Genomic DNA, 26,322 nt, shown 5'->3' with positions numbered 1-26,322 from the left:
ACGGGGAGCACATGAAACGTGCAAAGGACAAACCTGGCCCTCGGTGCCTTTCTGAGGATATTAATAAAGCCGTAGCAGAGAAAACAAAGGTGGTGCTATCGGGTTTCGTTTCAGAGACAGGGAGGGAGAGATGGAGGACCGCGTCCTTTTCTCCATCTTTGTCTCCCTGGCACCAAGTTCTCACGGGTGCAAGAGACCCTGGGGCACACGGTGGCCTCCAAGGAGAAGAAAAGCAACGTAGAAGGGGAAATAAAAACCTCCGGGCCAAAGGTGGAGAAGTGAACCCTCTCACATCTTTATGGATGAAAGCAGCAGGAAAGCTACTGGGGAAAATATATTCTGGATCGGAAACAAACAGGAGTTTTCTGAGTCGGACATCTGTTGCCTGTAAGGCACATCACCTCTCCGTGCTGAGCCCTGGGGTCTGTCAGCCACAACAGCAGAGGGTTGGTGGATCGGGTAACTATGACAGAACCTACAGCTCTAATGTCCTCTGATTCTCACACCATGTAAAGTTACCAAAGCGTTCCACGAGCAATTCAAGGCGGTGATAAAAGTTGTAAGGGGAGAAGAAAGTTAAAACAATATCTCACCTGACAAGACACTGTCAAGGCTCAGGAGCTCCCCCCCCCCCCCCATAACAAGAGGGGTAGCAAGGGCCTGAGTGATGATTTCCCAGCGACCCCAGGGATGGTCAGGCTCGGTGGCAGGCCCTGCGCGGGCACCATCCCTAAGTGTCCTTCAGTCTGTACATTCGATGTGCTGGCCAAATGCGCTCACTGCATGATCTCCTAGGGCTCACGTTCGTCTACACTCTGCTCCTATCACCACGGAGAGGCAGTCTTACCTATTTCCCCTGGCATTCTGGGTAACCAGCAGAATTTGGTGGGAGACGATCTTGCAGGGCTTTCTGGGCTGGGTCCTTAGTGAAAGGCAGTGCCCTCTGCCTTGTTAGCTTGCACTTGAAGACGCTGGTGACGGAATTAGCAAGCTGTTTTGCTGCTGGTCGCTGCCCTGTTGTGAAAACGTCCATGGAGAGACAGCGCCTGAAGAGGCCCCAAGACAATGTGGGAAGATAGATCGACTTGCCCTGCATCCCTCCTCGCTACTCTCCCGTCCAGGTCCAGCCCGATCCGACAACAATCACAAGAGAAGCCCTACGCCAGACCTCCCCAACCCCGCTCTCTCCAGCCTCCTATCCAGAGGAACCGCAGAACAATAACATTACTGTCCGTATGTTAAGCCCTTAACTTTGGAGTGACTTATTCCTTAGCAGTAGCTAACCAGTAGGTTTCGGCATGTTGTTTTCCTGTGATTGGTGTATGCCTACACATAAAATGCCTATGTGGCACTGGCTTTGGTTTTGGGGAGCCAGAAGGGACTTAAATCTATAATGGTTTTGAAGACAATGTTAGCAGAAGCCTTACGATTTCTTGGTGAAGTCTTGAAGAAGGAGAGGAAGTTTTACTCGGGCCGGAAGAAAGGAGACTTGGTGAGCAGCACTGTGGCTGGCTACTGTGTCTACTAAAGTCTGGAGGCCAAGGTAACGGTCCTGAGGAACCACACCCTGGACCTGATTTCGATCCTGGATTCCCAGCCTGATGCTTTCCACAGGCTCTTCATTTCTACAGGCAGAATCACAGCCCAAATCACAGAGCCAGCTGTATCTGATGTGATTTTCTTTTCTCTTTGACATCTAAGCCATCAACCTGGGTCTTACCTTCCTCCATGAAGCTGATGGCTTCACAACTTATAAGAAACTCCTTTGGAGATGGACTAAAGCTCATATTTGCCTAGGGTGTGGCCCAGACTCTTCTATTTCTTGGGTGCATATTACATGTTTGATGCAGAGAAAGTGGTGGGGCCTTCCCCCTTCCATCTACAAATCCTAGGGAACATACTCTGGTGACAGAATTCTTTAGTTCTAACGCTGCCAATCCGGACTGACTCACAACGTATTTATGTGAGATAAATCAAGTATGTTCTGGAATTTTAGAGTTGGAAGGGACCTCGGAGATCCAGGAGTTCAACCCCTTCATTTTACAGATGAGGACATTGAGGTTTTATTGGTCAGCAGATGATGGTAAAGTGGTTATGTGACCTGCTCAAGGTCCTGTAATTAATGGCAGAGCCAAGACTTGAAATTCCTTCCGTCATTCCATTCCTTCATTTGATAAACTTTTCCGAGAGCCTGTTGCGTCAGATTCTTTCCTTCTCTGTTGATGCCTGGTCCATGATGGTCAATAGAATCTGACCTTAGACATTCAAGCCTATCTTCTGAATCTTTATTCTTTTAAAAGTAGTTCTAGAAAAGGCTTGATGGGTAGGGATATTAAAACCATTGCCTTTGGGCAAAGTATTGTCTGTGAATTTGGATCATTTATACCAGAGACCATCTGTACCCTCTTACCACAGGTAACCAAGAACCAAGTAGAGTGGCTATTTTCCAAATAGAATAATTTTCGTGCTTCATAGCATCTTTGTCTGTTTTCTGTTGCTAGAACTGAATATCATTGCCTGGGTGACTTATAAAGAGTGAAATTTAATTCAAGCAGGGTACAAGTGGCGCACGCCTGCAAATCCTAGCTACTTAGGAGGCTGAGATCTGAGGATTGCTGCTTGAAGCCAGCCTGGGCTGGAAAGTCCACGAGACTCTTATCTCCAATAAACTAATCAGAAAAGGTCACAAGTGGCACTGTGGCTCTAGTGGCAGAGTGCTAGCCTTGAGCAAAAGAAGCCCAGGGACAGTGCTCAGGCCCTGAGTTCAAGCCCCAGGACTGGCCAAAAAAAAAAAAAAAAGTGGTTGTAGAGAAGGGGAGGTCCAAGGCTGAGGCCCACATCGGGTGAAGGCCTTCTTGGGGAGAGGGGGGCTTTGAAGAGCCCCACAGCAGTGCACAGCACTGACTGCACAGTTAGAGGGGTGCATGTAAGAGACAGAGCCCAGCTAACTCTACGTGTCTCCTAGCAACGGATTAATGTGTCCCCCTACTCTGGAAATGCATTAACTTATCCACCCGCGAATGGATGGATCACCTCTGAAGGGTTCCACTTGGTCTCATCTCTTCCTATCTCACAAGGGGGATTAAACCTCAACACGAGGTTTGGTGGGGCTGCTGCAAGCCCAGCCCATGGCTATCTCCAAACGACGCACCTCCCACCCAGAGTGAGGCTTTGGCCTTTCTCTACCTTCTCTCCAAAACTTATCAGAAGACGGAGGCCCACCCGGAAGCCCTCCAGGCTTGCCAGCGCCTCCCTGGGTCTCTCTACGTGCAAGCTGGTGAGTTTAGAGGGCCCCTCATCAAAGTGTTCCCTGCTCCCGGCCCCGCAGCTCCAGTTGCACAACTCGCACACGTAGCACATCCTCTGTTTACAAGAACAGAAGGAACTTGACCGGCTTCACGTTCCTGGAAAAAAATGTGACTGAAGAACCCACTTCCTCCTTAATCCTTTCGGGATTCTTGCCGGTTGCTTTCTTTGTATGTGTGTGGAATGTTTACTGGTTTGATGTGTAGCTTAGAAAGTCATGACCGGATCTGGCGAGGGGCACGGAAGCATTCCTAGCACATCATCCTGCACCCAAGAGAAAAATCCTTCACGTGTAAAATTGCACGTTCATTCAGGTTGTGCGAGGCGCAGGAACATGGGCCGTTTTTAGTCTCTGGGATACTTAGATATGAAGGAGGAGACACAGCCCATTCCCACCACAAGAGAAGGTGACAAATGAACAGAAGTTAACACTTAGTGCCCAAGAGGAAAATATTGTGTGTCCAGGGGGGGTGATCATCAGCTTTCTGTCACGCTAATGAAATGACGGAAATCACCACCTTCCAAAGAGAAAGGGTTTAATTTTGGCTCACAGTTTTAAGGGTTCCAGGGTGAGGTCCAGAAGGTCCACCGTTTGGGCGTGAGGTGGGGGAGGCCGGGTGGCACTGGTTGGATGGAGTACGTGGGGGGTAAAGTGTTCACCTCCAGGCTGGGGAGCACAGGGCTCTGGGAGGCAGGGGCTGGGGCCCCTCAGTTCCTCTCTGATGACCGAAGGACTTCCTACCTGGCCTCAACGTCTTATTGTTCCATCACCTTCTAAACGTGTCACCCCGGGAACATCCTGTTGGGAGATATTTAACTTCCAAACTGTAGCCAAACATTAAGTAATGGTGGGCATTTAGAGGAGAGGTAATCTCTTTTCTTTCTTTCTTTCTTTCTTTTTTTGCCAGTCCTAGGGCTTGGACTCAGGGCCTGAGCACTGTCCCTGGCTTCCTTTTGCTCAAGGTTAGCACTCTGCCACTTGAGCCACAGTGCCACTTCTGGCCATTTTCGGTATATGTGGTGCTGGGGAATCGAACCCAGGGCTTCATGTATACGAGGCAAGCAGACTTGCCACTAGGCCATATCCCCAGCCGAGAGGTAATCTCTTTACATCACATAGTATTCTTTTTAACAGAATATAAGGAACTACATCAAGCAAAAGCACAGGTCTAATTTCCTAATAAACAAATGCCCTCTAGAACTCAAGAGGCTTTAAAAAAAAAAACAACACTAAGAAAAAAACCTAACGTTCAGATACAAAGGAATGGTCATTTCACTCATGAAGGGGGAAAACGAAAATCACTGTGATATTTCCTTGTCCTCAATTCTTGATCCTTTGATTTGAAAAAAAAATAATAATTAAGATGCACGAGAGAGGAAGTATTCCCAGTGGAACACAGTCGCCGTCCGTATGTCTCTAGTGACTCCCCGGACAAGATAAGCCCTTGGTGAATCTGCAGTGTTTCTTAGCAGGCCAGAAGTTGCCAGCCTCGCCTTTAATCAGCCTCCAAACATGCTTTTCACATCAAGGGAGTATCACGGGGGGGGGGGGGGAGTGGACGTGGGGACCCCAGGGGACTCGGGGCTGCCAAGCAGACTTAGGGGAGGGAGAGAAAGGTGGAAAGAATCCGCCCCCGCGGCCCCCACACTCCGTGCTGGTGGTCACTCCAGCACGAAACACTTACCAACCACATTTCCAGCAGATGAGATAACTACATTCCCCAAAGACCCACAAGACGGACACATTTCCTGCTCCGGCTCTACGGTGTCCTCCGTTCTCTGAAGGCGCCAGCGAGGGGGACAGCTGTGCGGGACCCAGCCCGGGCACCGCTCGCTACCTCTCCCCGCTGTGGCGGGGCCGGGATGGGAACCGCACACAGGGAAGGGGGGTGGATTCCAGCAGCGGGTCACGCGTGCAATAGAAGCGGGAGCTCCGGGTATACATGGGCAGCAGGCGTGGCTCGCCGTTCTTCCAGGCCTGGCCAGGATGGGGCTTCCTGAGGGCAGGGGAGTGGATGGATGCTCTGTAGGCCTTCTGTCCTCAGTAGCCACGTCTCCTTTCTGCCTTCCTTCAGGATGTTGTGAAAAGGAGAGGTGTTCTGGTATAGGCAAGGGTTTTGAGTCAAAGGGGTCAGGGGTGCTGGAATCAAACACGCCTGGAAATCCTTGCTGCTCCGGAGGCTGAGATCTGAGAGAATGGCTGTGCCCAGTCCATTGGAGACTCTCATCTCCAATTACCCAGCAAAAAGCTGGAAGTGGAGGTGTGGCTCAAGTGGTGGTAGAGCACCAACCTTGAGCAAAATGTCAGGGGGGGGGGTGAGGGAGGAAGAGAGACAGAGAGGGAGGGAGGGAAGGAGGGAGGGAGGGAAAGTAGTTGTGGGGGGGGGGACACGCTAGACTTTTGGCCAATGATTGCAGTGTGGTTTTTAAGGGAAGGGACATGTTAGCTACCATCTTTCAAGGTTTTCTCACCAGAGAATCCCTGTTTTGCAGAATGCACGGGGGCTGTACCCACGGAGGTGGGGGGGCCATCCCAGCATAAGAGATAAAGAGTGAGAGCCGTTCCGTCTCAGGCTGCTGTGGTAGTGGGGGGGGGGAGGGGGACTGGAGTCGGATCCGCCGGAGTCTTCCTATATGAATTACTTTTTCCAGTTCTATCTTTCCCTCAAGCTGTCAGCTCATTTTTCTTCTCTTCCTTCGTAAGAAACCCCTAAAGCATCTGCTACGCTTCTTCAAATCCCACACAATCCCTACTCCATTGCCTTCCGGCCCCCCTGCACACCCTTTACCGAAGGTCCCTGGGACCTCGCTGTCCTGTCTCACCTCATTTGCCACCGGACCACGGGATGGATGGGAGGCGGCGGCGGCGGCGGGGGAGGCCCAGGCCGAAGCGCTTCCCACTGGCCCTCCATGTCGGCTTATTTAAGGCTCATAGTCACCTTGTGAGGAGATAAGTAACTCCCTGTTTTCCCGGGGAGCTCCAGCACCCATGTCTGCTGGAACTGAAGGATGAGCTGCTCCCTCTGCTCATGATCACGGGAGACGATAAGGTTTAGAGGAAAACAACAACAACAAAAAAAAAAGGAACCACCATTTCAAGTCTGAGATGATCACCGGGTGAGTGAATTCATCTTGATGGGAAACTATTGTGTGCGGAGAAACTACCCATCAACTTCCGTGTCTGAAGTCAACGGGAGCCACTTCATGATGATGAGTTCTGAACATTTTCGCACGGACCTCAGAAGGATGAGCACAGATTTAGTTCATTTATCATATGACTAACAGGACTCAAAGCCTGGGTAAGTATAGGTTTTGGCTTCTGGAGCTCATCTGTGTGTTTGTGAGACCCTTCAGAAAAATCAGCAAATTTAGGAATTCCACTCTGATTTATAGTGCTTCATCAAATTACTTAAAAGGAAAAAAAAAAAAAGTCTGACATTTGCACCAGATTTACAACATGGTCGCCATGCTGCATTAATTGCTGGGGTCACAAAATAAGAGAATCCAAAGCGGTGTCTTCTGCCTTAGGTGTCTTGCCGGCTTATGCGGCTGACTTCAGGGCGGGGTGGGGGGTGGGGGGGCCACGCGGCACGTCCGGCTCCTTTATGGGGGAGCAGCCGGGCCACGCTAGGGAGGGAGAAGTGTTCCTTCTCCATCCCTTTTGCAATTTCTGTATGTTCATCGTCGGTGACAGGAGGCCGCCTACCAACATGTCAGCACGAGGATCCGCTCCAACACAAACAACCCAGCACGGCGCAGCCGACGCACAGAGCGAGATCCGCGCCGCCTCCCGCCATTCCCGCTCAGCGATGACAGGCCGGGTCCGAGGAAAGCACATCCTTCAGCGCCCCAGGAAGACCTGCGGGGCGGCAGGCCTCCGACGCCGCACCGTGGCTGGGGTGTGCGGGGCCTTCCACTCCCCAATGTCCCAGGCAGGAGAAAGGGACTGGTAATTGGATCCCTTTGCCAATCGGCCACTGGTGGCACAAGTCTAAGGCTCAGAGCCGGAACTTGTTCTGGAAGTTAGAAAGCGGGACTTGTCACCCTTCGTGACAGCGCCTTGTGGTTCTACAGGGGGAGACCTCGAGACAGAAATGACACCCGCGTCCTTTGCGCTGCTGCCCTTTCCCCTCCTTCCTGCCGCGAGCACCCTCGCTTGGTACCTTTTCTACGATGTTCTTCTCACACCTCCTCTGTCCGCGTCCTTTTCACTATGCGACCCACCCCCACGCTATTCCTCCTCACATTCCTACAAATCGTCGTGGAAGACACACTTAATAAGCCACTGGCGACCAGACAGTCAACCAAGCTACCTGGGGAATGGGTTCCTTGCCAGGGGTCTTTCAAGGCAGCCCGCCTGCGTGCGGCAGAGCAGAGGGTCCTGCAGAGAGAAGAGCTCTGCGATTCTCAGACTTTAGGGTGCACTGGGGTCCTCTGAAGAACTGGCAGAAGTGCAGCGTGTGGTGTGCCGGGTGGACAGGGGAGAAGCCCGAGAGCCTCAGGTGGGGCTGGCGGGGTGCAGGCCTCCCCTCCCTCCCCCTTGGAGGAAGGGAGCAGCATCCAGGAGCAGATGAGCTACCACAGCCCGGTGGTGAGGGATGGCTCAATGGAGGTGCTCACATGGACCAAGGCCTAAAGCACAAGAACGGGCAAAATACAGCTGGGCTCTGGTGGCTCGCGCCTGTCATCCCAGCTACTCAGGAGGCTGAGATCTGAGGATCCAGGTTTGAAGCCAGCGCTGACAGGAAAGTCCACGAGACTCTTCTATCTCCTATAAACTACGCAGGAAAAGCTGGAAGGGGCGCTGTGGCTCAAGTGGAAGAATACTATCCTTGAGCAACAAGAAGCTCAGGGACAGCGCCCAGGCCAGGCCCTGAGTTTAAGCAGAAAGAAAGAAAGAAAAAGAAATGGAATGGCAAAACAGTGTCCGCAGCTGGAGAGGGGATCGGTGTGGCCCGAGGGGGCTCTGTGTGTGTTCCCAGTGCAGGACTGAACAGAGCTAGTTACTGCCCGGTAACACTGACCTGGCAGTTGGTTCCGAGACCGTTCTCTGTTCATTCTTTCTATAAATAGTTCCTTTCTCAGGAAACAACAGAAATGCTTCCAAAATCCCACGGAGCATGCCATCTGTCTGTTTCCTCTGGGAGTAAAATAATTGGGATAAGATTATGAGCAAGCACCTCCCTTCTCTCCCTCTCAGGCCTTCCCATGAGGGTCACAGCTCACCAGTGGCTTGCGGAAGCAATCCCTACTGTACTCTACACAGGAGGGACCGGCTCTCGCCGCTGCTCCTGCTCACACAGTTGGTATAAAGAATCAGAAATGAAAGGGGGTTATGTCTCTACAGAGGGAGCAAGGAGTCGGTGGTGACTAGAGACGTTATGTTTTAGGCTAGGTTCTTGTGATTCTTAAAAAAAAAAATTACTCAGTAGGGCTAATTACCAGTTTGAATTGTACATCTGCTTGTGACATGGTAGCCTGTAATGAACAGAGATATTTCCAGGCTTTCTGGGAGCTGGGGTTTCTGGGCTGCCCACCTGTAGCCCATGCCAACAGGACCACAGCAGGAGATGCGTTAGCTGCCCTGGTTGCAGAGGGCTGAGGCTCCTCTTGGTACCGCTCAGCTGGCATTGTGACATTCTACCACCCCCCCCCCCCCGAGTCTCCCATCCCCACTCCATGCTGGCCTGGGCTATGCATCCGGGTTTGTCCCGATTTCTCTGATAACTCCTTTAGTTTCTTGCCACAATGGCGGCCACCCCTGAACTTCAGGCTGGGACCTCGTCTGACACCCTGATATCCATCCTGATTCCCCCAGAGCCTTTCCCTCAGAGGTCTCGCTTCCATTTCTTGTCCCTCTAACCACAGTCGAAGGGTCTTATTGCAATCTGACTGGCGATGAAGATCCACAGGGATGCTGCCTTCCCGCCTAAAATGCGCCTCTGGCCTATGCATCTAGAGGTTTGCTTTTCCTTACTAATTAGTCCCTCCACAAATGGAAGCAATAGGTATTATCTCACCTAAAAAAAGGGTTAAGATCAGTGAGGCTGAGAGTTCAAGTCACTTGCCCAAAGCCACACAGCTACAGAGGGAATCCAGATGGAACTTTTAAGCCATAATAGCGATATGCCATTTTTTCCCCCTATTCACGGTGCCTCGGCTCCTGAAGTTCCTGTCTGTCTTTGAGGTCCCGTAATGGTGCCCTGGCTGCCTTTCTTGGTTCATCTAGCCTGCAACAAGGGCTCTTCCTCCCAGTCAGTACCTGCTTGTGGCACCCCCATCCTTCTTCCTCCTCTTCCTCTCTCACCAAATCCTGCCATCCATGCCGATTCCTTCCATGTGCTTGGTCCTCACTCCCCGCCATCTATTGAGAGCTATGTTGATATGCTACCTTGAAGCTAAGGAGGCTCCATTTTCAGGGTCCCTCCCCGCAAGGGGGCCTGGGAGGGTCTTGGCATGGGCACAGGGTTGTGAGGTGAATCCTTCTCACACACAGGTGTTCCAATCACAATCACTGCAAGCCACTAGACCTTCCCACTGCCACACCTCCCCATCCACACCTCTGTGTGGACACCTGGGGTGCTGAATGGCTTTGAAGTTGCAGGGCCTCAGTGGGACATTTCATCTGGGCTTAGAGTGATGTTAGTAGAGCCTCTCAGTTACCTCAGCGAATGCCTAAGTTATTGCTAGCTGGCACAGAGTAGGAATAGTGTCTGGTGATATGTTTTCAGTGTGCTGTGCCATCGCACCTGGTTCTACGGTGGTGGGATCAGGTCCTGTGGGGTCTGGGTCTTAGGATGTAGTGAGGTTTGAAATGTCTGGGAAATGCCTCCGTGTGAATGGTCTATGCAGCTGTGAAGAACATTGGACTGTGGGAGGGGTAGACAATTAGAGAGGGGGAGGGAGGGGGAGTATACTCAGCTATCCGCATACACGAGAATGGAACAAGGCCATCACAGAAGACACAAACTTCAAGATCGGGGGGCATAGAGGGGTTGGGCAGAGGACTAGTGGCCTTGACACAGGCTTTTACGGTTGGTTAAGGATTCAGAGAAGAAGTAAAGGAGAGCAGAAGACCCCCCGGCAGAGCAGAGCACTGGCAGATTCAGTGGTGGTGAATGGCACGCGGAGAGGAATTCCTCCCTCCCCCTACCACATCAGACGCCCTCGGTGGCTCCAAGTCACCTGCCTCCTGGATGGAAAAAAAATGATGTTTCAGACCCAGTGTCCATCTTGGGTCGGACGAAGCTGTTTCACAGAACTGGCTAATTGAACACGGGAGCAATGAGCCTGGGGATAATGAGGCCCCGTGGGTTCTATTTGCTAATGGCAAGAACTGGTTATGTCACACTGTACATGTAATTACGGTGGGGAGAGGTAATGAGCGTTTCATTCATAAGTTATGAATGAAACGGGTTGGATACTCGACTGGGGTTTTGCTTCTGCCAGAGAAATGTAAAGGAAGCCTATCTGTCATATATCCGCACGGACATCATCAGTTTAACAGAGCTCACTGAGTTGAGAGAGCAGCCTACCTCCTGGTCCTGTCTGCTACCACAGAGGACGCCACCAGGAGACTACAGTGGGCCTTGGTGACAGGAAACACCAAGGAGCCACAGTGGGCGGGGCGTGACTTGCCCATCCTCTCAGGTACTGCTAATGCGGGCCCGCCCTGCGAATGCCTCTCACGGGGAACATAAAGGGAAGGAGAAATGCTGTGTCCTCAGAAGCTGCCCGACCCCAAGGAGGAGTCAAAACTGGAACTTAACCCATGAATCAGCAGACGGGCCACACCAGGCAGCGTGACAGGGCACTGTTTATGTTAGAGCAGGATAGGTGCAGTGGAAAAATGGAATTTGAAAGGTGTGTGTGTGTGTGCGCGCGCGTGCGCGCGCATGTGCGAGCTGTGTGCATTCTGTGGGTGTCCCTGATATATTTGCACAGCTACTTTAAAATGATTTAGTCACCCTTTCATCTGCTAAGTGTTGTGCATTGCGGGCTAATACTCCAAGAGGCTCAAGGGCTCTTTTTCATGTCATATCAGTGGATTATAAAATATGGAGGTGACATATTTCATTGGGAGTTTTACTATAATGGGGGGGGTGACTGAACAACACAGGGCTTGAAATATGAAGTAGTATACCACAGCCTTGTAAAAAGGACACGCCAAGTGTTAGCTTATGCTACTAGCATAAATTTCTAGGAGAGATAAAAGGAAAGGGCATCAAGCACACACGCCAAGTCTAGGCGGGGTGTAGACTTCAATGAGATTGCTCACTGTTTGGTAATGAGATCTGAAGGGAGAGACTGGTGTTCTGACACTTGTTGAAAGATTACTGTCTAACACCCTTAAGCTTCTGAGGCCATTCATATGCTACAAATGACACTCAAACGATTCAAATAGTAGATGCTGAGTTTCTAGAGAAATAAAACCCCTACAGAGATGTGTGCATATCTCAGGGGCACAAAAGCAGAACCCCCTGAAAATTCAAGATAGCCAGGTGTAGGTTTTCATCAAGGTCGAAGGTATGTCTCAGAGTTACACCTAAGTATCTTTGGACTGTATCTGTTAACTTCATGTCCTCAGTTCAGATCTGGAAGTGAGAAAGTCTGGCAGCCTGGGGAAGTTCATAAGTACCTATGCTAATTGTTCAATTGGTCAAGTTCGACGAGAGGTTATTTCAGTGGAATAAAATAAATAGTACTTATGTTCAAGTTGTCTGCTTTTGGAAATGTCAGAGTATTTCTGGCCATTTTAAAAAACTTCCACTGTAATTGGTCATATTCCTGACAGGAAATCCAGTCATAAAACTTTCCAGAGTAGCTATACACTAACACCTTGGCTCCTGGGAGCATGCTCAGAACAAAATATGAAGTCCATCATGCCATAGTTTGAGCCAGTACTTGCCTAAACGAATACTAGCTAGCTTCCATACTAGTTCCTTCAGGTTTAGTGATTATTGGGTGCCCACCTTCAGATAACAAACTGCAAGACTAAATAGAGGACCAGGAGAATTCTACATGTAGCCAACAACATTCATTGACAGTATCGCAAGGTGTGCTTTTGCAAGCAGTGTTCTACAGAGCACAGCATCCTGTGAAATGCGGTGAGGAACTCTAAGGCCAAAGTCTGGGAAACGCTATTCACGAGTACGTTATCTCCCCCTTGTTGCAGGTGCCCAGAGTTCTGCCAGGCCAGGAAGACACAGCTGAGAGACGCAGGGTTGAAAGCTGCAGTGCTGGGCTAACACAACAACTCCACCTACTCCTGTTCCCCAGAAGAGAGAGACCTGCGGAGACTGCGCAGCCCAATACAACTGCATAGACCTCCCTGTGCCCACAAAACAACACACACACACACACACACACACACACACACACACACACACACACACACACACACAGAAAGCCCAGAACTGCCCACGAGGTCCTGAACCAAGAAGAGAGCACAGATGAGGGGCAGGCACATGAAACAGAGCTGTCAGCCAAAACAAGGGGTTCCCAGTCCAATGTGAATTCAGATAACCAATGAATATACACATATATATGTATAATATATGAATATATATGTATAGCTGTAAGTATGTCCCAAATGTTGCATGGGTATACTGAAACTTGAACAGACTGCTGTCCATTTTCACTTGGTAAATTTGGTATTCCTGTCGAGATGACACAGGCTGCCAGGGTTTGAGCAGTGCTCAGTCTAGCACCCACATCTACGAGGCCCCAGAGGTTCAGAAAATTGGATGGCTGTAGGATCCCAAGAAACATCCTGCTTATCAGAAGTATGAGGTGGAATAATGAAAGGCAAAGCCATTCACAGATTTTTTCCGAAGCCTGGCTTCAAGTGCCGTGACCTCATGGGCAATTACAGAAGGAGAAAGTGGGGATACAGATGAGCCCCAAATGCAGGGTGTAGGCTTCTGAGCAGAGCTTTGTGACTGAGGAAGGTGAAGCAAAGATAAAGAGGACATGGTGGTGGCGGGGGGCAAAAGGGGGCTTTGCAAGCAGAGCCCAAGGCTCTCAGAAACCAAATCTCCACATGCACGGAGGACGGAGGCCTTTGCACTACCGCCGTTTCCCCTGACACGCACGCTGGCATGAGGAACACAATGGAGAAGGAAGGCCGGCGAGACCTGTCAGAGCAACTGAGAGAGATGCTTTATAGACATCATGTCCTACTACAAAATAAAGTCAGGATCCACTTAGCAGTCTCTGGAACACATCCATTCCCTTCTGAGCACAACGACAGAAACTGTTTTCACTTTTGTTGGTAAAACCCCCAGAATTTCATAGGGACGAACTGATGGAATTCTTGAGTGCCCAGACAGGAGAGGCAGGTGCACTGCTTGGTGTAATTAGTCTCTCATCGCAGGATGTGTTCTGTTCAGATTATGGTCAGAGGAAAATCACGGAGAGGACACACACACACACACACACACACACACACACACACACACACACACCCCGCACGTGGCGCGTGAATTTTCTTGATGCTCCTTGATTTGCCCTGTTTTAGCATCTGCTTCCTTTAGGGGGCGCTCTGAGGAGGCAACTCAATAGTGAAGCCATATTTAGGAGCCTACAATTTAGGAAACACAATACCAGTCTTATAAACAACTGACTCTGGACATGACCCATATCTATGAACCCACAAAACTACTGTCACTGATGCAAAAGTGGTGCCGAGTCCGAGCTCCTTTCTGCAGAGAGAGCTGCTGTCGCTGCCAAAGGCCGCCCAAGACAGAATCCCTCATGCCTTCCCCAAAATTTCTATTGCACGTTCTCCTTCCTCACTTCTAGGGGGATCCTGTGATTTCACCGGGCGTGGAACATTCTAGAAGCCAGCTGACCTTCCCTTCCAACTCATCCATCACCTCATCCAGGAAGAGTTCATTTCAAAGGGAATTCTCAGAAGGGTATCATTAAAAAAGAAAAAAAAAGAAAAAGAAAGGATGGAATCTGCTCCACGTTACCAGGCCTGTAAGCCTCAAGGATAATCAATCTTACCATGACTTTTAGCCCTGTCATCTTTGGCCACCCACAAAATGGAAGCCCCTCCGGGAAGCCGTCAGCTCAAATATTCTTCTCAGCTTCCTTGCCCTACCTCTCACTCATCGCACCCGCCCCTGCCATTGCTGGCCTCTCTGGGGCCCGCTCCACCCCATTCTCGAGTCCCCATTCCACCCCTCCCACGGGCTCACCATTTCCAAGCTCTTCCCTTCCAGCCTCCTCGAACGCGGCCATCAGAGGCTGCCTTCCCGGAGCCCTACCAAGTAGAGATGTTCATTTGCTACACTCTAAATACCAAACCAGCCAGAGGACCGTGTTGGCTTTCTTTTGGTTCCTTGGCGACAACTTCAAAAATCATCGTTTTTCTTTTCTTTTTTTTAAACACCAAGCCCAAAGCTTTTTCCTCCTTTGAGATTCGTCCCCGTTGGCCTCATTACCCACTCGGTCCAAGGATGCGGCTTAAGATCGCTCAGTGGATATTGGTTTAATGAGTAAGCAAACACCCCAGCTACCCTGAGCAACTCGGTCTCCTGGCTCACAGCTTTGCTTTCCACCCATTTCCTGCCAATATCTCGAATGTCTTCGACACCCACAAAGGAAATTCATTTAGCAACTCTAGCCTCCAAACTCCTTCACCTCCACGGTCCATGTGGCCCTGTCTGTCCTCACCTCCTCAGGCCTCCGCACCCACTTCTGTTGGCCACACCCATGGTGACTGCGGCCTCGCCCCCTCCCTGCTCCCTCTGGCACTAACCATTCTCTGGGCGATGGTTCTCTAGCCTCAGGCTACTCCCAGTCTTCAGTAAGGGAGTCAACAGAATGCCCCGTCTCTGCCCCCCTCTCCCTCTCCTCCCTCGCCACCTCATCTCCTTGGATCACTTTACCCGCCCACAGTCAACGAATGATCCATCAATGTCTTTGCAGGCACGCCACCGCTGAGCCATAACCAGCTTAAGGTAACCATTTTAGGCAGGTTATGTCTGAGTTAGATCCTTGTTTCCTACCTGAGCATGTACCCGGGACTGTGATCCACGCATTTTACACATCTCGTGGTTCCTGGGGTAACAGGCTCATCGCATCTAGGTTTCCTCTCTTCAAATGGGGTCACATTGACGTCACTGCCTGAGGTTGGCCTGGAAAGCGTACGAATGACCCCATCCTACCTCATGGCTTAGAATAGCATAGGCCACTCTACCCAGTGATGGGGCGGGAAGAGGCCTCAGGGCTTTCCTCACTTCAATCAGTTCTCCTTGCTGTACGTGCCTCAAATACTCATCGTGTCTGCTCAGTCCGTGGCTGACCGGGTGCAGGCTCTCTCAGCTGCTTAGCTTAGCTGTGCATATAGCATTCTGTCTCTCCTACTTCCGGTTTTCAAAATTCTAGGGCTGTTGTAGAGCTGACTCCATCTTGATTAGGGAAACATGGTAGGAAATGTTGGGGGGAATAGAGCTGACTCCATCTCGATAATTAGGTCAACCTGACCCCAAAATTCTGCTTCTGCAAATGGCTCGCACGTTTGTTGCTTACTCTACCCCCTGCATCAAGCCCCTCCATCTGTGCTGTGCTTTTACCTTTATAAACCCTGCTATCTGAGGGTCGGGGCTCTCAATCCAGATCCGCTGCATCAGTGACGATCGTGAGTCCAAGCTCAAGCTTGCAATAAAGACTCTCGTGCATTTGCATTGGAATCGGCTCCTTGGTGGTTTTGGGGGAACCCAAATCTGGGCATAACAGGGCCAGATGAGGAAAGGATGGATTCCCAACTCTTTCTAAACCAGGTGGAGAGAGAAGGCGGTTGATCCGCTTTCTGCCTACCTCTCTTGGTGATTCTAGAACAATACTCACATCCGCTGATGAAAATAATGAAGAAACCACCACAAAGCAGGCAACTTTCTGTTGCTCCCAGCCTTGTCTGGTCTGGCTACATCCTCCTCTACCTTCTCTCCATCAGGTTTCCCTTGTAGTTTGATATCTCTGGTTCATCAACTTCTCTACAAGCTCACAACCTGTGTTTCCTCTTCCAATCACATCTTCTTTTCCTCAGCGTCTGGAGCTGATGACTGGCTCCACCATGTTTCTGAGAAACTCTGAACGATGTAGGCCATTTTCCTGAGCTTTCCTCACTAGATTAAAAATGCCAGCAGTGCTATAGATAGCGATTTCCAAAACAGACAGGTGGGCAGGTAGGTCGACTGGCTTGCATGCATGCTGATTGGCAGGTAGATAGGTAAGCAGATACACAGGTAGGTGAGTAGGTAGATGGACAGATGGGCTAATGGATAAATGGCTAGATTGAAAGGTGAGCAGCAGACAGACAGACAGCTAGGCTACACGGTGCTAACGGTGTCTGCTGAATGTGATATAATGTTACAGGCTGCGTAGGGCCTCACCGCAGAGTTCCGCAGTGCAACTGCCATGCCTTCTGTTCCTTTTCCTGGCTTTCAGCACTGAGTGAAGGAGAACAGAAGGAAGGTGTTGTGGGGAGACACTTTCAGGGGTGGCCAGGTGGACTCTCTTTTTGCATCAGCGACAGCCCTAGGGACAGTTACTAGACACTCATGACACCTCCATAAGACAGGAAAACTTCCCAAACAAGATGGTGATGATGATGGTTGTTTTTGTATTTGCTTTAGTTTACCAAGCTCCTCCTCTATAGATCACTGCCTAACAGAAGCCCAATGGGGCCCCAGAATCTTAAACACCGTAATCAGCTATGCCAGTGTCCTACTGAGCTAACTCATCCATAATCTCCGTTCTGTTTCTAGTTCTGTGGGAAAAAAAAAGCAAAGCCAATCCCCTGTGGATCCCTTCCCCAAATGGTTAGGTCATTATCAGTCCATTTGTGAACCGACTCCTATTCAAAAGGTTTTTGTTTTTTTTTTTTCTAGAAACACATCCAGTGACAGCTAAAACAACTCCTAAGCCCTTCCAAACAGGAGGCTCTCCTCCAAAAGCTTTTACCTCATTTGGGCTTGGACTTTACAAATAATTTCCATTATTTTCCTACCAATTTTCAGTTCAAGCCGAACTTACTCTCCAAACAAAACTCTACTCCGTCTCAATAGCAGTATCAAGGGAGCTAAAAGAGTTGACTATACTTAGAAGAAAGGAGAGGGGTTAGGAGAGCCTGTGGGGAAGAGGAATTCTGAGATGGGAGATGGTCTGGACGAGAAGAAATGGAAGTAAATAGGAATAGAAAGGGTTGTCACGTGGCAAGGGCCAGGAAGTGATATCTGAGGACACATTTATACAAGAGCACCGACGCGTCTTTGAAAAAACACCAGGACACAAAAGAACTCGTTCCGCCGCGAGTCACAGGGTTATGACATGCGCTGACTGAGCCTTAGGACGCACGAGAGCTGGGGTGATGACCAAGCTCCCCTAACGAGACAGACTCACAACCGAAAAGCCCGGCAGGTTGATCGAATCAAACTTTCACAAGAAAGGCCTTCCGACCCACCGTCAGACACGCAGCTCAGGGCGTTTCCTGATGGCCGGCTCTCAGACGGGCAGGGAGTGAGGGAGACAGATTCCTGGGTTTTCCTGCCAGCTTTGTGGAGAGAGCGTCTAGTAATCCGGCTGGCTTGGGAGAGGAGGAGAGAGGAGAGACAGGAAGGACCGGGGAGGAGGTACGACAGCGCTTGCTTTCCACAGCCTTCAGTGCTCAGCCTCCCGAGGGCCGTGGACGTCCCCGCCGCTTCTGTGACCTGCCCTATGACTACATGGCCTTGGACCATGGTCTTGGCCACCAGGCCCCAGTGACTCAGTCCATCTGCCTTCCACATGCCAATCACCCAGGCTCTCCCCCCTCCCCCCCAGATGCCAACCAGGCCTGGTCCCTTCGTGTCCTAAAACGCCCCCTTCTCCCCCAGGGCCCCGGCGTCCTCCACCTGTGACACACTTCCCACTCAATAGGGATCCGGGCAAGTGCTACACAAATACTCAGCACTCAATAGTACTCAATAGAGCATTACACTCCGTACGCAGAGGTACTTGGTCCTATAGAGGTACTCAGTAATATAGAGGTGCTCAGTGCTATAGAGGAACTCAAGACTATACAGATACTCAATAGAGTACTATACTTAGTACTTAAGAGTTACTCACAGAGTACTATACTTAGTACCACAGAGGTACTCTGTACTATAGAAGTACTTGGTGCTATAGAGGTGCTCAGTACTATAGAGGTACACAGTACTAGAGTTACTCAGTACTGTAGAAGTACTCAGTGCTATAGGGGTACTTGGTGCTATTGAGGTATTCAGTTCTATAGAGGTATCTGGTACTATAGAGATACTCAATAGAATACAATACTCAGTACTATGGAAGTACTCAGTACTATAGAAGTACTTAGTAGGGTGCTGTACACCATACTACTGAGGTACTCAGTACAGTATAGGTACTAAATAGAGTACTATACTCAGTACTATAAAGGTAATCAGTAGGTCAGTGGCTCTTTTCTCTGTCCATCTGTAAGTATTCCAAGGGCACAGGTTGTATTTTGTGTTTATGTTTCTATCTGTAATATGAGAGTAAACCAAGAAATTATAGGTTAAGGAGTATATGACATAATTCAAACAGAGAATTTAGCATAGCACTGGATATATACAAGGGCTGTATAATCTTGGGCTGTAATAATAATCAGCATTGTCCCACACCAAAGTGTGTGCTCGATAAACACGTGTGGAATGAAAGAGAATGACTAAATGGATAAACTAAAGAATTCACAAGTCCAGACGCCTCCAATCAGCTTTTGTCCATAGTAGAACACAGCAAAGCTGTACAGAAGACAGAAAAAGAGAGACAGACAGACAGAGGAAGCAATATATTTTTACTGCCCGTGGCCATCAAAATAAACAGTACAGATAACATTTTTTTTCTTGTTTTCCTAGGACTACAAACCCATTCTGTGGGGTGGCAGAGGCACTAGTGAGGCAAGGAGAATTAGATGTCAGACGTGCAGGAACGGGATATGATACTTCAGGAAAACGGTTCCCCACGCTTCTCAATGTTGCCTTTGTTAAGAAAAGCGCGAGCTCCTTCATGAGTGAGCGCCACACTGAGAAATGGTTCCCAGGCCGATCCTGGAGAGAGCCACACACGCCCATCCCAACACGCATTGGTACAAGAACATGCCAACCCACGTGGCTCCAAGAGGAGGCGCAGGGCCTCTGCGTCCCGGCAGATCCCACGCTTCAGACGGCCCAGGGTCCAAAGCCAGTGACGTGGTCTAGAACGCAGCAGTGCACATAAACCAATGTGGGCTTCTAGCACGTTCCGGAGCAAGGGTACTGACAGGCCTGTGGCACCCATGAATTCTGATGATCTGACAGAGTGTTGCTAATTATGTGACAGTACGTTAGGCCTGTGACAGTACTTTAAAGCCATGTGGCAGTACACAGTGTGTGTGTGGATTTAGATGCAGACATGGTATCATCGCGTGAATGATAGGACCTTCGACCTCTGTCTCTGCCCTGTGGGTCACAGAAAGTTCTTCCTCCCCTCTTTCCCAAGTTAACTTTTCTATTCTTGCCCCGGACTCAGCTAGGTCTGTCATCAAAAGGTGTGAAAGCTCATAATTGGTTTTTCTCAGCACAGTCATCTAATTGGGGAAACTGATTAGCGAAGAGATTTGATGAAGAAACACTGTCAACAAGCATATCACGAGAGCGTTCGGTGCTGAAATCCATCAGAGACAGTCGAGAGTACTGGCGATCGCGCCCACTGACCTGTTTTGTTGTGCAGCAGTCTGGATCTGCCCCCTGAGGTGCGGAAGTCGGGGGCCTGGGTGGGGGCCGAGCACCGCGGCGTTCTCTGACCTTCCTCCCTGCTACCGGGTGGGAAGGGTGAGCTGTGTGGGTGTCTCGATTCTCCTCTGTCCACGTGACCTAACTGGAGAGCCTCCTGCATCTTCTTCTTCTCCTTTTTGAGCATGTTGACCAGAATATCTGAAATTTGACTTAAGGATGTAGTAACTCAGGCTGGTTAATCCGGACCAAAGCACAGCCGCTCCAAATGCCTAGTAATTTCACCGATCGCTTTGCTCCCTCACACGTGGGACTTCTAGAGGACTTCGACATCCTGAAGGCCTAGATTCAGTGGTGGATAGTAAGGTACGGTGGCACCATTATATGAAAAAACTGGCGAACTTCTCTATGTGTGTGTGCGTGTGTGAGTGTGTGTGTGTGTGTTTAAATGCTACAATTGTCATGAATATGTTAAACCTTTAATAAGAACCTTTTATTATGGGATACAGATCTGAAGAAATGCAGGGAGACTTGAGGTCCACCCAGCCCTGCAGGGTCTCCTACAGATGGGCCCATTTTATCAGCATCTGGAGGCTACACACTTTCTATAGGCGGCCGCCACTTTCAGCGCCCAATACACACACACACACACACACACACACACACACACACACACACAGCCTTCTGGAGCCAAGAAGAATCCTGTCTTGAACACTTATCTAGGTTCACATCCAAATCTGGGAACATTTGTAAGTGGAACCCATAGACTAGCATTGGCTTTTAAATTTAAGAAAAAGAAAGTTACATTTTAATCAATCTCTGCTCTTCATAAGTTAAATACCATTTGCCTTTTTCCTTTTCTTTTTTTTTTTCCAGTTACCATTGGAGTTTTTCACCCACACACCAGCCACAAATTCTGGGCCATGGTGATGCTGTGGTTAGCTTAGTATCCGGTCAGCTAGCTAAAGATAACCAGCTAACTTATTGGCTCATGACTGAACCAGAGAGAGTCCCAGGGAGTAGTCCAAAATATATCGCACCCCCCCCCCCCCGCCATATGTAAATGCTAAGAGCTGGCGTGAAACAGCTCAGGCTTTTCCATGAAGTGAAAGTTCTCTGTGAGAGGAAGGATAAGAGGGGGAGCTGAGGGGCGGGGGAGGGAAGGTATCTATCTATGGGTTCCTGGCAGCAGGGAGGAGACTTCCTCCTCGCTTCAGAAAAGGATACTGATTTCGTTATCCCTCTGCTTGAGAATGTCCTGTAGCCTTTTATATTCTTCCTCTTTCAGCGGTTCCCGGCAGTCCTGGGTTTTGATTTCTGAGACTGTTGTACCCTTCTCTGGGATCTTGCTGTCCTTCAGTAGTTTCTGTAGATGAGAGACGAGGGGAGTGGCCCTTCTTCGATTCCAGATCTCCCGGGTAGCCGGGCCTCATTCCCTGAACACACAAACGGTGCGTGTGCTGTCCCCTGCCCCCTCATCTTTCACACCAGTGCATGCATGTTGCTGTGGTCTTCCCCTTCCTCCGGCCTTCCTCATCCTGCCCTGCCCTTATCTCCTCTTCTCTAAGCTGGGAAATTCCTATGGAACCATTCTTTCCTCCTGGACTCCCTCCTTCCCCTTTTTCCAAGGCCACGCCATCTATTCAAGCGCTTACCGTGTATTGCAATCATTCTTCATGTATGTCTCCAACGTGACTCCTTGTGCCCTCCCTGTACTTGGGCCATAGCAAATGCACCCACACGTGTTCATTAGCCTCAAGGAGTATGATTAACGCTAATGATATTTGCCCTTCCTCATTGTGAATGTTGAACCAGGTACAGAAAAACCAGAGAATGATTTGGATGTCTGTCTTTTTGTATTTTTTGGCCAGTCCTGGGGCTTGGACCCAGGGCCTGAGCACTGTCCCTGGCTTTTTTTTTTGCTCAAGGCTAGCACTCTGCCACTTGAGCCTCAGAGCCGCTTCTAGCCATTTTCTGTATATGCGGTGCTGAGGAATTGAACCCAGGGCTTCATGTATACGAAGCAAGCACTCTTGCCACTAGGCCATATTCCCAGCTGCTCCAGAGAATGATTTGGATATCAAAATGCTGAAAATAAAACCACGCACAACACAATCATTCCCATCTCATTTGAAAAACAAATGGTTGTAGGAACATGGAATTCCCATAGGAGCTGGAGATTCATAGCAAAAGAATTAGAAGTCCATGGTATACACTGATTTTTGTTGTTGTCGTTAGCATGGAAGACATAATCTGAAGAAACTCAGAAATACACATCATATTGGTTTAAAGCTCACACTATTTTCTGTGTTCTAACTTCTCAAGGGTTGGTCAACTCGGGCATGGAAGGGAATGGATTCTCCCAGAGGAAACATTCAAACTTACCTTTAAATAGTGAAAACAATGATGGATTTTGCGCATATCAGCTCCAACCTCTAGTCTACCCTCTGGATCTTGGTCTTCCAAAAAGGATGTGATTTGGTTTTCCAGCCTGAAAACACACAACAAATGAGAAGCCAAGTGTGAACTTGAAACTGGAGCTGTCTGGTGGTGTTACTTGACTGTTTCACATTCAAAGTAGAGGAGGATATTGTTCCCATTTATTCCTGGAAATAAAGTTATCGGGTTTGACTATAAAAACGAAGGGAGTAAGTAAGCCAAGACCCAGAGAAAAAAATCTGCATGGTTTCCTTCATTGATGGTGGCTAGAATGTGCCTCTAAATTTATAAGTGAACATGCTGGGTGGACGGCAAGGGGTTGCAAATGAATTACCTGAAGTATATAATAGACTCTATGGAGAGCTTAACTAGTACAATTTCTTTTTAGAAAGACAAGGTCAGAACCCAACATAATCAGTGCCAGGGGAGGTGTCAGGGAGAGGGTGAGGCCAAGAGGGGAGGAGCGGACGAATGAAGGGGGGTGGTTAGGTAGAATGCAGTCAAGAATTCATTTATATACCACACAATTAAGAACAGGGAAGGGGTGGGCCGAAGGGGGTGTGTGTGAGAATGTTGAAGGAGGTGACATGGATCAAGATGCATTGTATTCAGAAACTGCTTTGTACAACCAAAGGTAATAAAACTTTTTTTTTAATTAAGGGAAAAATCATTGATAAAGGGCAATCTATCACGATTCAATTATTTGACTAATCCCCAATGAATTTTCGCACACAGCTTTCAATATAAAAGCCATTAGATTTTTATAACCCATCCGTCCTAGTCAAGCTGAATTTCTTTGCCTTTGTGCCCGATTGCCACATTGCTAAAGAAAGTAATGAAAATCTCTTTTATTAGCTTCATTAACAATTCATGCTCCTCGGCCCACACTGACACTGCGCTGAGGGCTCTGGAATTCTTTACACCATACCTGGATGATGTATAGTCTCCACAGTGGCGCTGCTAAATCTGTCCATAACCTCCAAAGTCTACTTTCCCCCAAAAAGGCGGCCTCTCACCAGATGGATAAAACGAAGCCGCCACAAACTCCTTTAGGACCTGGGTTGTTGAACGTCGACACTAGACTATTGAGGCACCATTTCCATTCTGGAAGTCAAACAAAGAAGTAGCTTGAAGTGTTCCATAAGAGACGGAGTCATTGCTTGATGGTCACCTAGTTCATGGGCAATGGGCTAGGGATCTTACTCAGGTTTTCCTATTTAAGTGAATAAAGCTAAAGAGACTCTCCTAGTTTCGTCTCTTTGTACCATCCTTTGCTCAGTATTTCTAGTATTCCTTTTATCGGATGTCCATTCAAAAAGTCAGAGACTCACTGTTAGCATTTCCCTAGCCTCAGGTCCTCAGCTCCTCCCACTAGCCCCCAGATCCACCCATACCTAATGAACCACTCCTACTCACTACCTACCTACTTCCCCTTTACCCCCCAGAGAAAGAAGCTGCCACCTGGATAAGGTGCAGACGCCATGTAGCTCCCTCTCCCGTGGAAACTATGGCCCCACTAATAAACCTCCTTATGAACCTTCTTCTCCTGTCTGTGATTATCTCCGCATGGTCCTCTGGGATGGCAGAGACCTATGCTTTCACTCACAATCCCATGTATTTGGTAATGTGTCTGTATCATTAGCCTGTCCATGACCATCCTACTTTCCTAGAAGAGGAAAGGAAAGCCCAGGGAAGTTAAGAGGCTCGCATGTTGTCACAGAGGTAGCACACGGAATCAGTCACACTTGAAAACAGGTCTTTCAAATCAAGAATCTGAGTGTTTTCCATTTATACCACAGATTCTCACTCAACTCAAAGAGCTTTCTTCCTCTTGCTGTCAACTGTGGCACACTGCGCTTGCATTTTTTACTCAGAACTTTACTGAAGACTTTTTCTTATTGCAAGAAAAGATGAAAACAACAAGGTTAGTGGGACCCGGCACAGAAAAGTTGTGTCTTCCACCTCAAAGGAAATAGCTTTCAGCAGGCTGTAATGATGGAGGCTCTCACAGTAGGAAGGCAAAGGAAGACCTTGTTTTGACTTTGCAAACCAATGGGCTTTTCTTATGGGATTTGACCCTTTGAAATATATAGTGTTGGGGTAGCATGAATTTTTCAAAAGGCAAGTTCAGATAGCAACAATCTATTAATTAATAACAAGTATGATTAACTACAGTCCTCAGGACATGGAAAACTGAAGGCTGAGATTGTGCCAATAGGAGGAGAACCAAGGAAAACTACACACGCATATTTTTCAGGGTCATGTTTATTTTACTTATCTTTTGGTAGGATTCCTCTGAAAGAACTATTCCCAGTTGGGCTTAAAGGTAGTCACCTCAGCAGTTGCTCTTTTTAGAAGTCCCTGGCCTGTGACAAGTATTAAATGTGTTCCAAATCTCCTCCTCCACTTCCAAACAGTAAGAGAAAGTCCAACCCTCCACCCACCAGCCGCTCTGCTGGAAAGAGTTCCTTTTAATAATGGGAGGGGGTGGGGGGAAGCTCAGGGTTTCTGTAATGCAGGGGAATGGCACTTTCCTTTAAGATTTATCCGAGTAATACGTATTTCCTACATCTTCTCAAAAAACACTGGTATATGATGCCTCAAGTGAGAGCTGTATAGCAGGTTTTTTTTTTTTTTAGGCTAATTGGGAATACCAGCTTTTATTTAATTTACTTTTATTTTTTCAAATTAAAATTATGACCTTTAGCTGTACAGATGAGTTGACATTGAACAAAGCAGTTTGTAAATACAATATATCTTGGTCAATGTCAGCCCTTCCAATGTTCTCATCCATTCCCTCCCCAACCCACCCCTTCCCTCAGTCTTCTTAATTTTGTAGGATAGACACTGGACTCTTATCTGCATTTTACCCCTCCTAGGTTCTTGACACTTGGAGTGATTTGGACTCACAAGAGTGAAAAATCAAAATGAAACCGCAGACCGGTTTGCCTCTGGAAGATAAGGTCTATTTATAAGAATATGCATTCATGATCATGTACTCCAATTTATGGAATTTTTAAAAAACTCTATTACAGAGAAAGACATTGTGACTTCACATTTATATACGAAAAGCCAACAAGAAGTTCATGCTAAGGATAAACTTTGCTTTTTTTTTTTTAATCCCTGTTTTGAAATAATGTTTAAATAAAACAGTTTTAAAGACATTTTATAAGTTCTTGTAAACGGTAGTGATGAAGGTTTTTTTGAAGGCTACCAACATCAATGTTGTTTTGGTCAATCTAGATTCCTACATGGCCAGCGGACTTAAGGGTTCAGTGGGTTTAGAACAAGCACACACGGCACCGGAAGTGCCCGGCCTGTCTGAGGGGGGGGGGCGGCAGCAGGTGTGATGGCAGAGGCCGATCCCCAGGGACCTGGGGTTGGCAGGGGAAGAGTCGGGGACTTCTCCTCACCAAGCTCCAATCACCTGTGCAGGAGGGCACGGCTGTGGTCCTCCATCTCAAGATGGCAGCGGATGCTCTAGTTGCGTGCTGGAGGCAGCAGCTCACGGATGGAGGCTGCCGGTGCATAGCGGGCCTTGGGCTAGGGCAAGAGCACTCCCAGGACAGCAGCTGCTAGCAGGGCATTGGCCTGGCTACCCTGCCCAGGGCACCCGGCTCCAGGCAGAGCAGAGAGAGACACAGCAGCAGCACTGGCAGTGGGAGTGGGATGGGGTGTGGGTTTGGCACAGGGCGCCGGACGCGCGAGGCCCCTGCGGATGCTTGGCTGGAGGCCCCCCCCCGCCACCTCCTTCCTGGCCATCCGGGCCCTGTGGGGTACCAGCCTGCAGCTGCTCACCTCACAGGGACACGCACTGCCC

At 48.9% G+C, this 26,322-nt stretch overlaps 1 protein-coding gene across 1 annotated transcript in view; it reads right to left on the bottom strand.

The window, feature by feature from the left end:
* The window catches only part of Kif6 (kinesin family member 6), a 230,391-nt gene that overhangs the window by 76,376 nt on the left and 127,693 nt on the right, over positions 1-26,322 (bottom strand). Inside the window, exons 11-13 of the mRNA XM_048349203.1 lie at positions 22,449-22,554; positions 21,291-21,429; positions 20,046-20,264 (exon numbers count right to left, since the gene is read on the bottom strand). Of these exons, the coding sequence (XP_048205160.1) occupies positions 20,046-20,264; positions 21,291-21,429; positions 22,449-22,554 (464 nt within the window). The remainder of the gene's footprint in view (positions 1-20,045; positions 20,265-21,290; positions 21,430-22,448; positions 22,555-26,322) is intronic.

This window comes from Perognathus longimembris, chromosome 6 (assembly GCF_023159225.1).
Source record: "Perognathus longimembris pacificus isolate PPM17 chromosome 6, ASM2315922v1, whole genome shotgun sequence".
NCBI lineage: Eukaryota > Metazoa > Chordata > Mammalia > Rodentia > Heteromyidae > Perognathus > Perognathus longimembris.
Note: the sequence above shows the minus strand (reverse complement) of the source record. Positions and strands in the feature narration are given on the sequence as shown.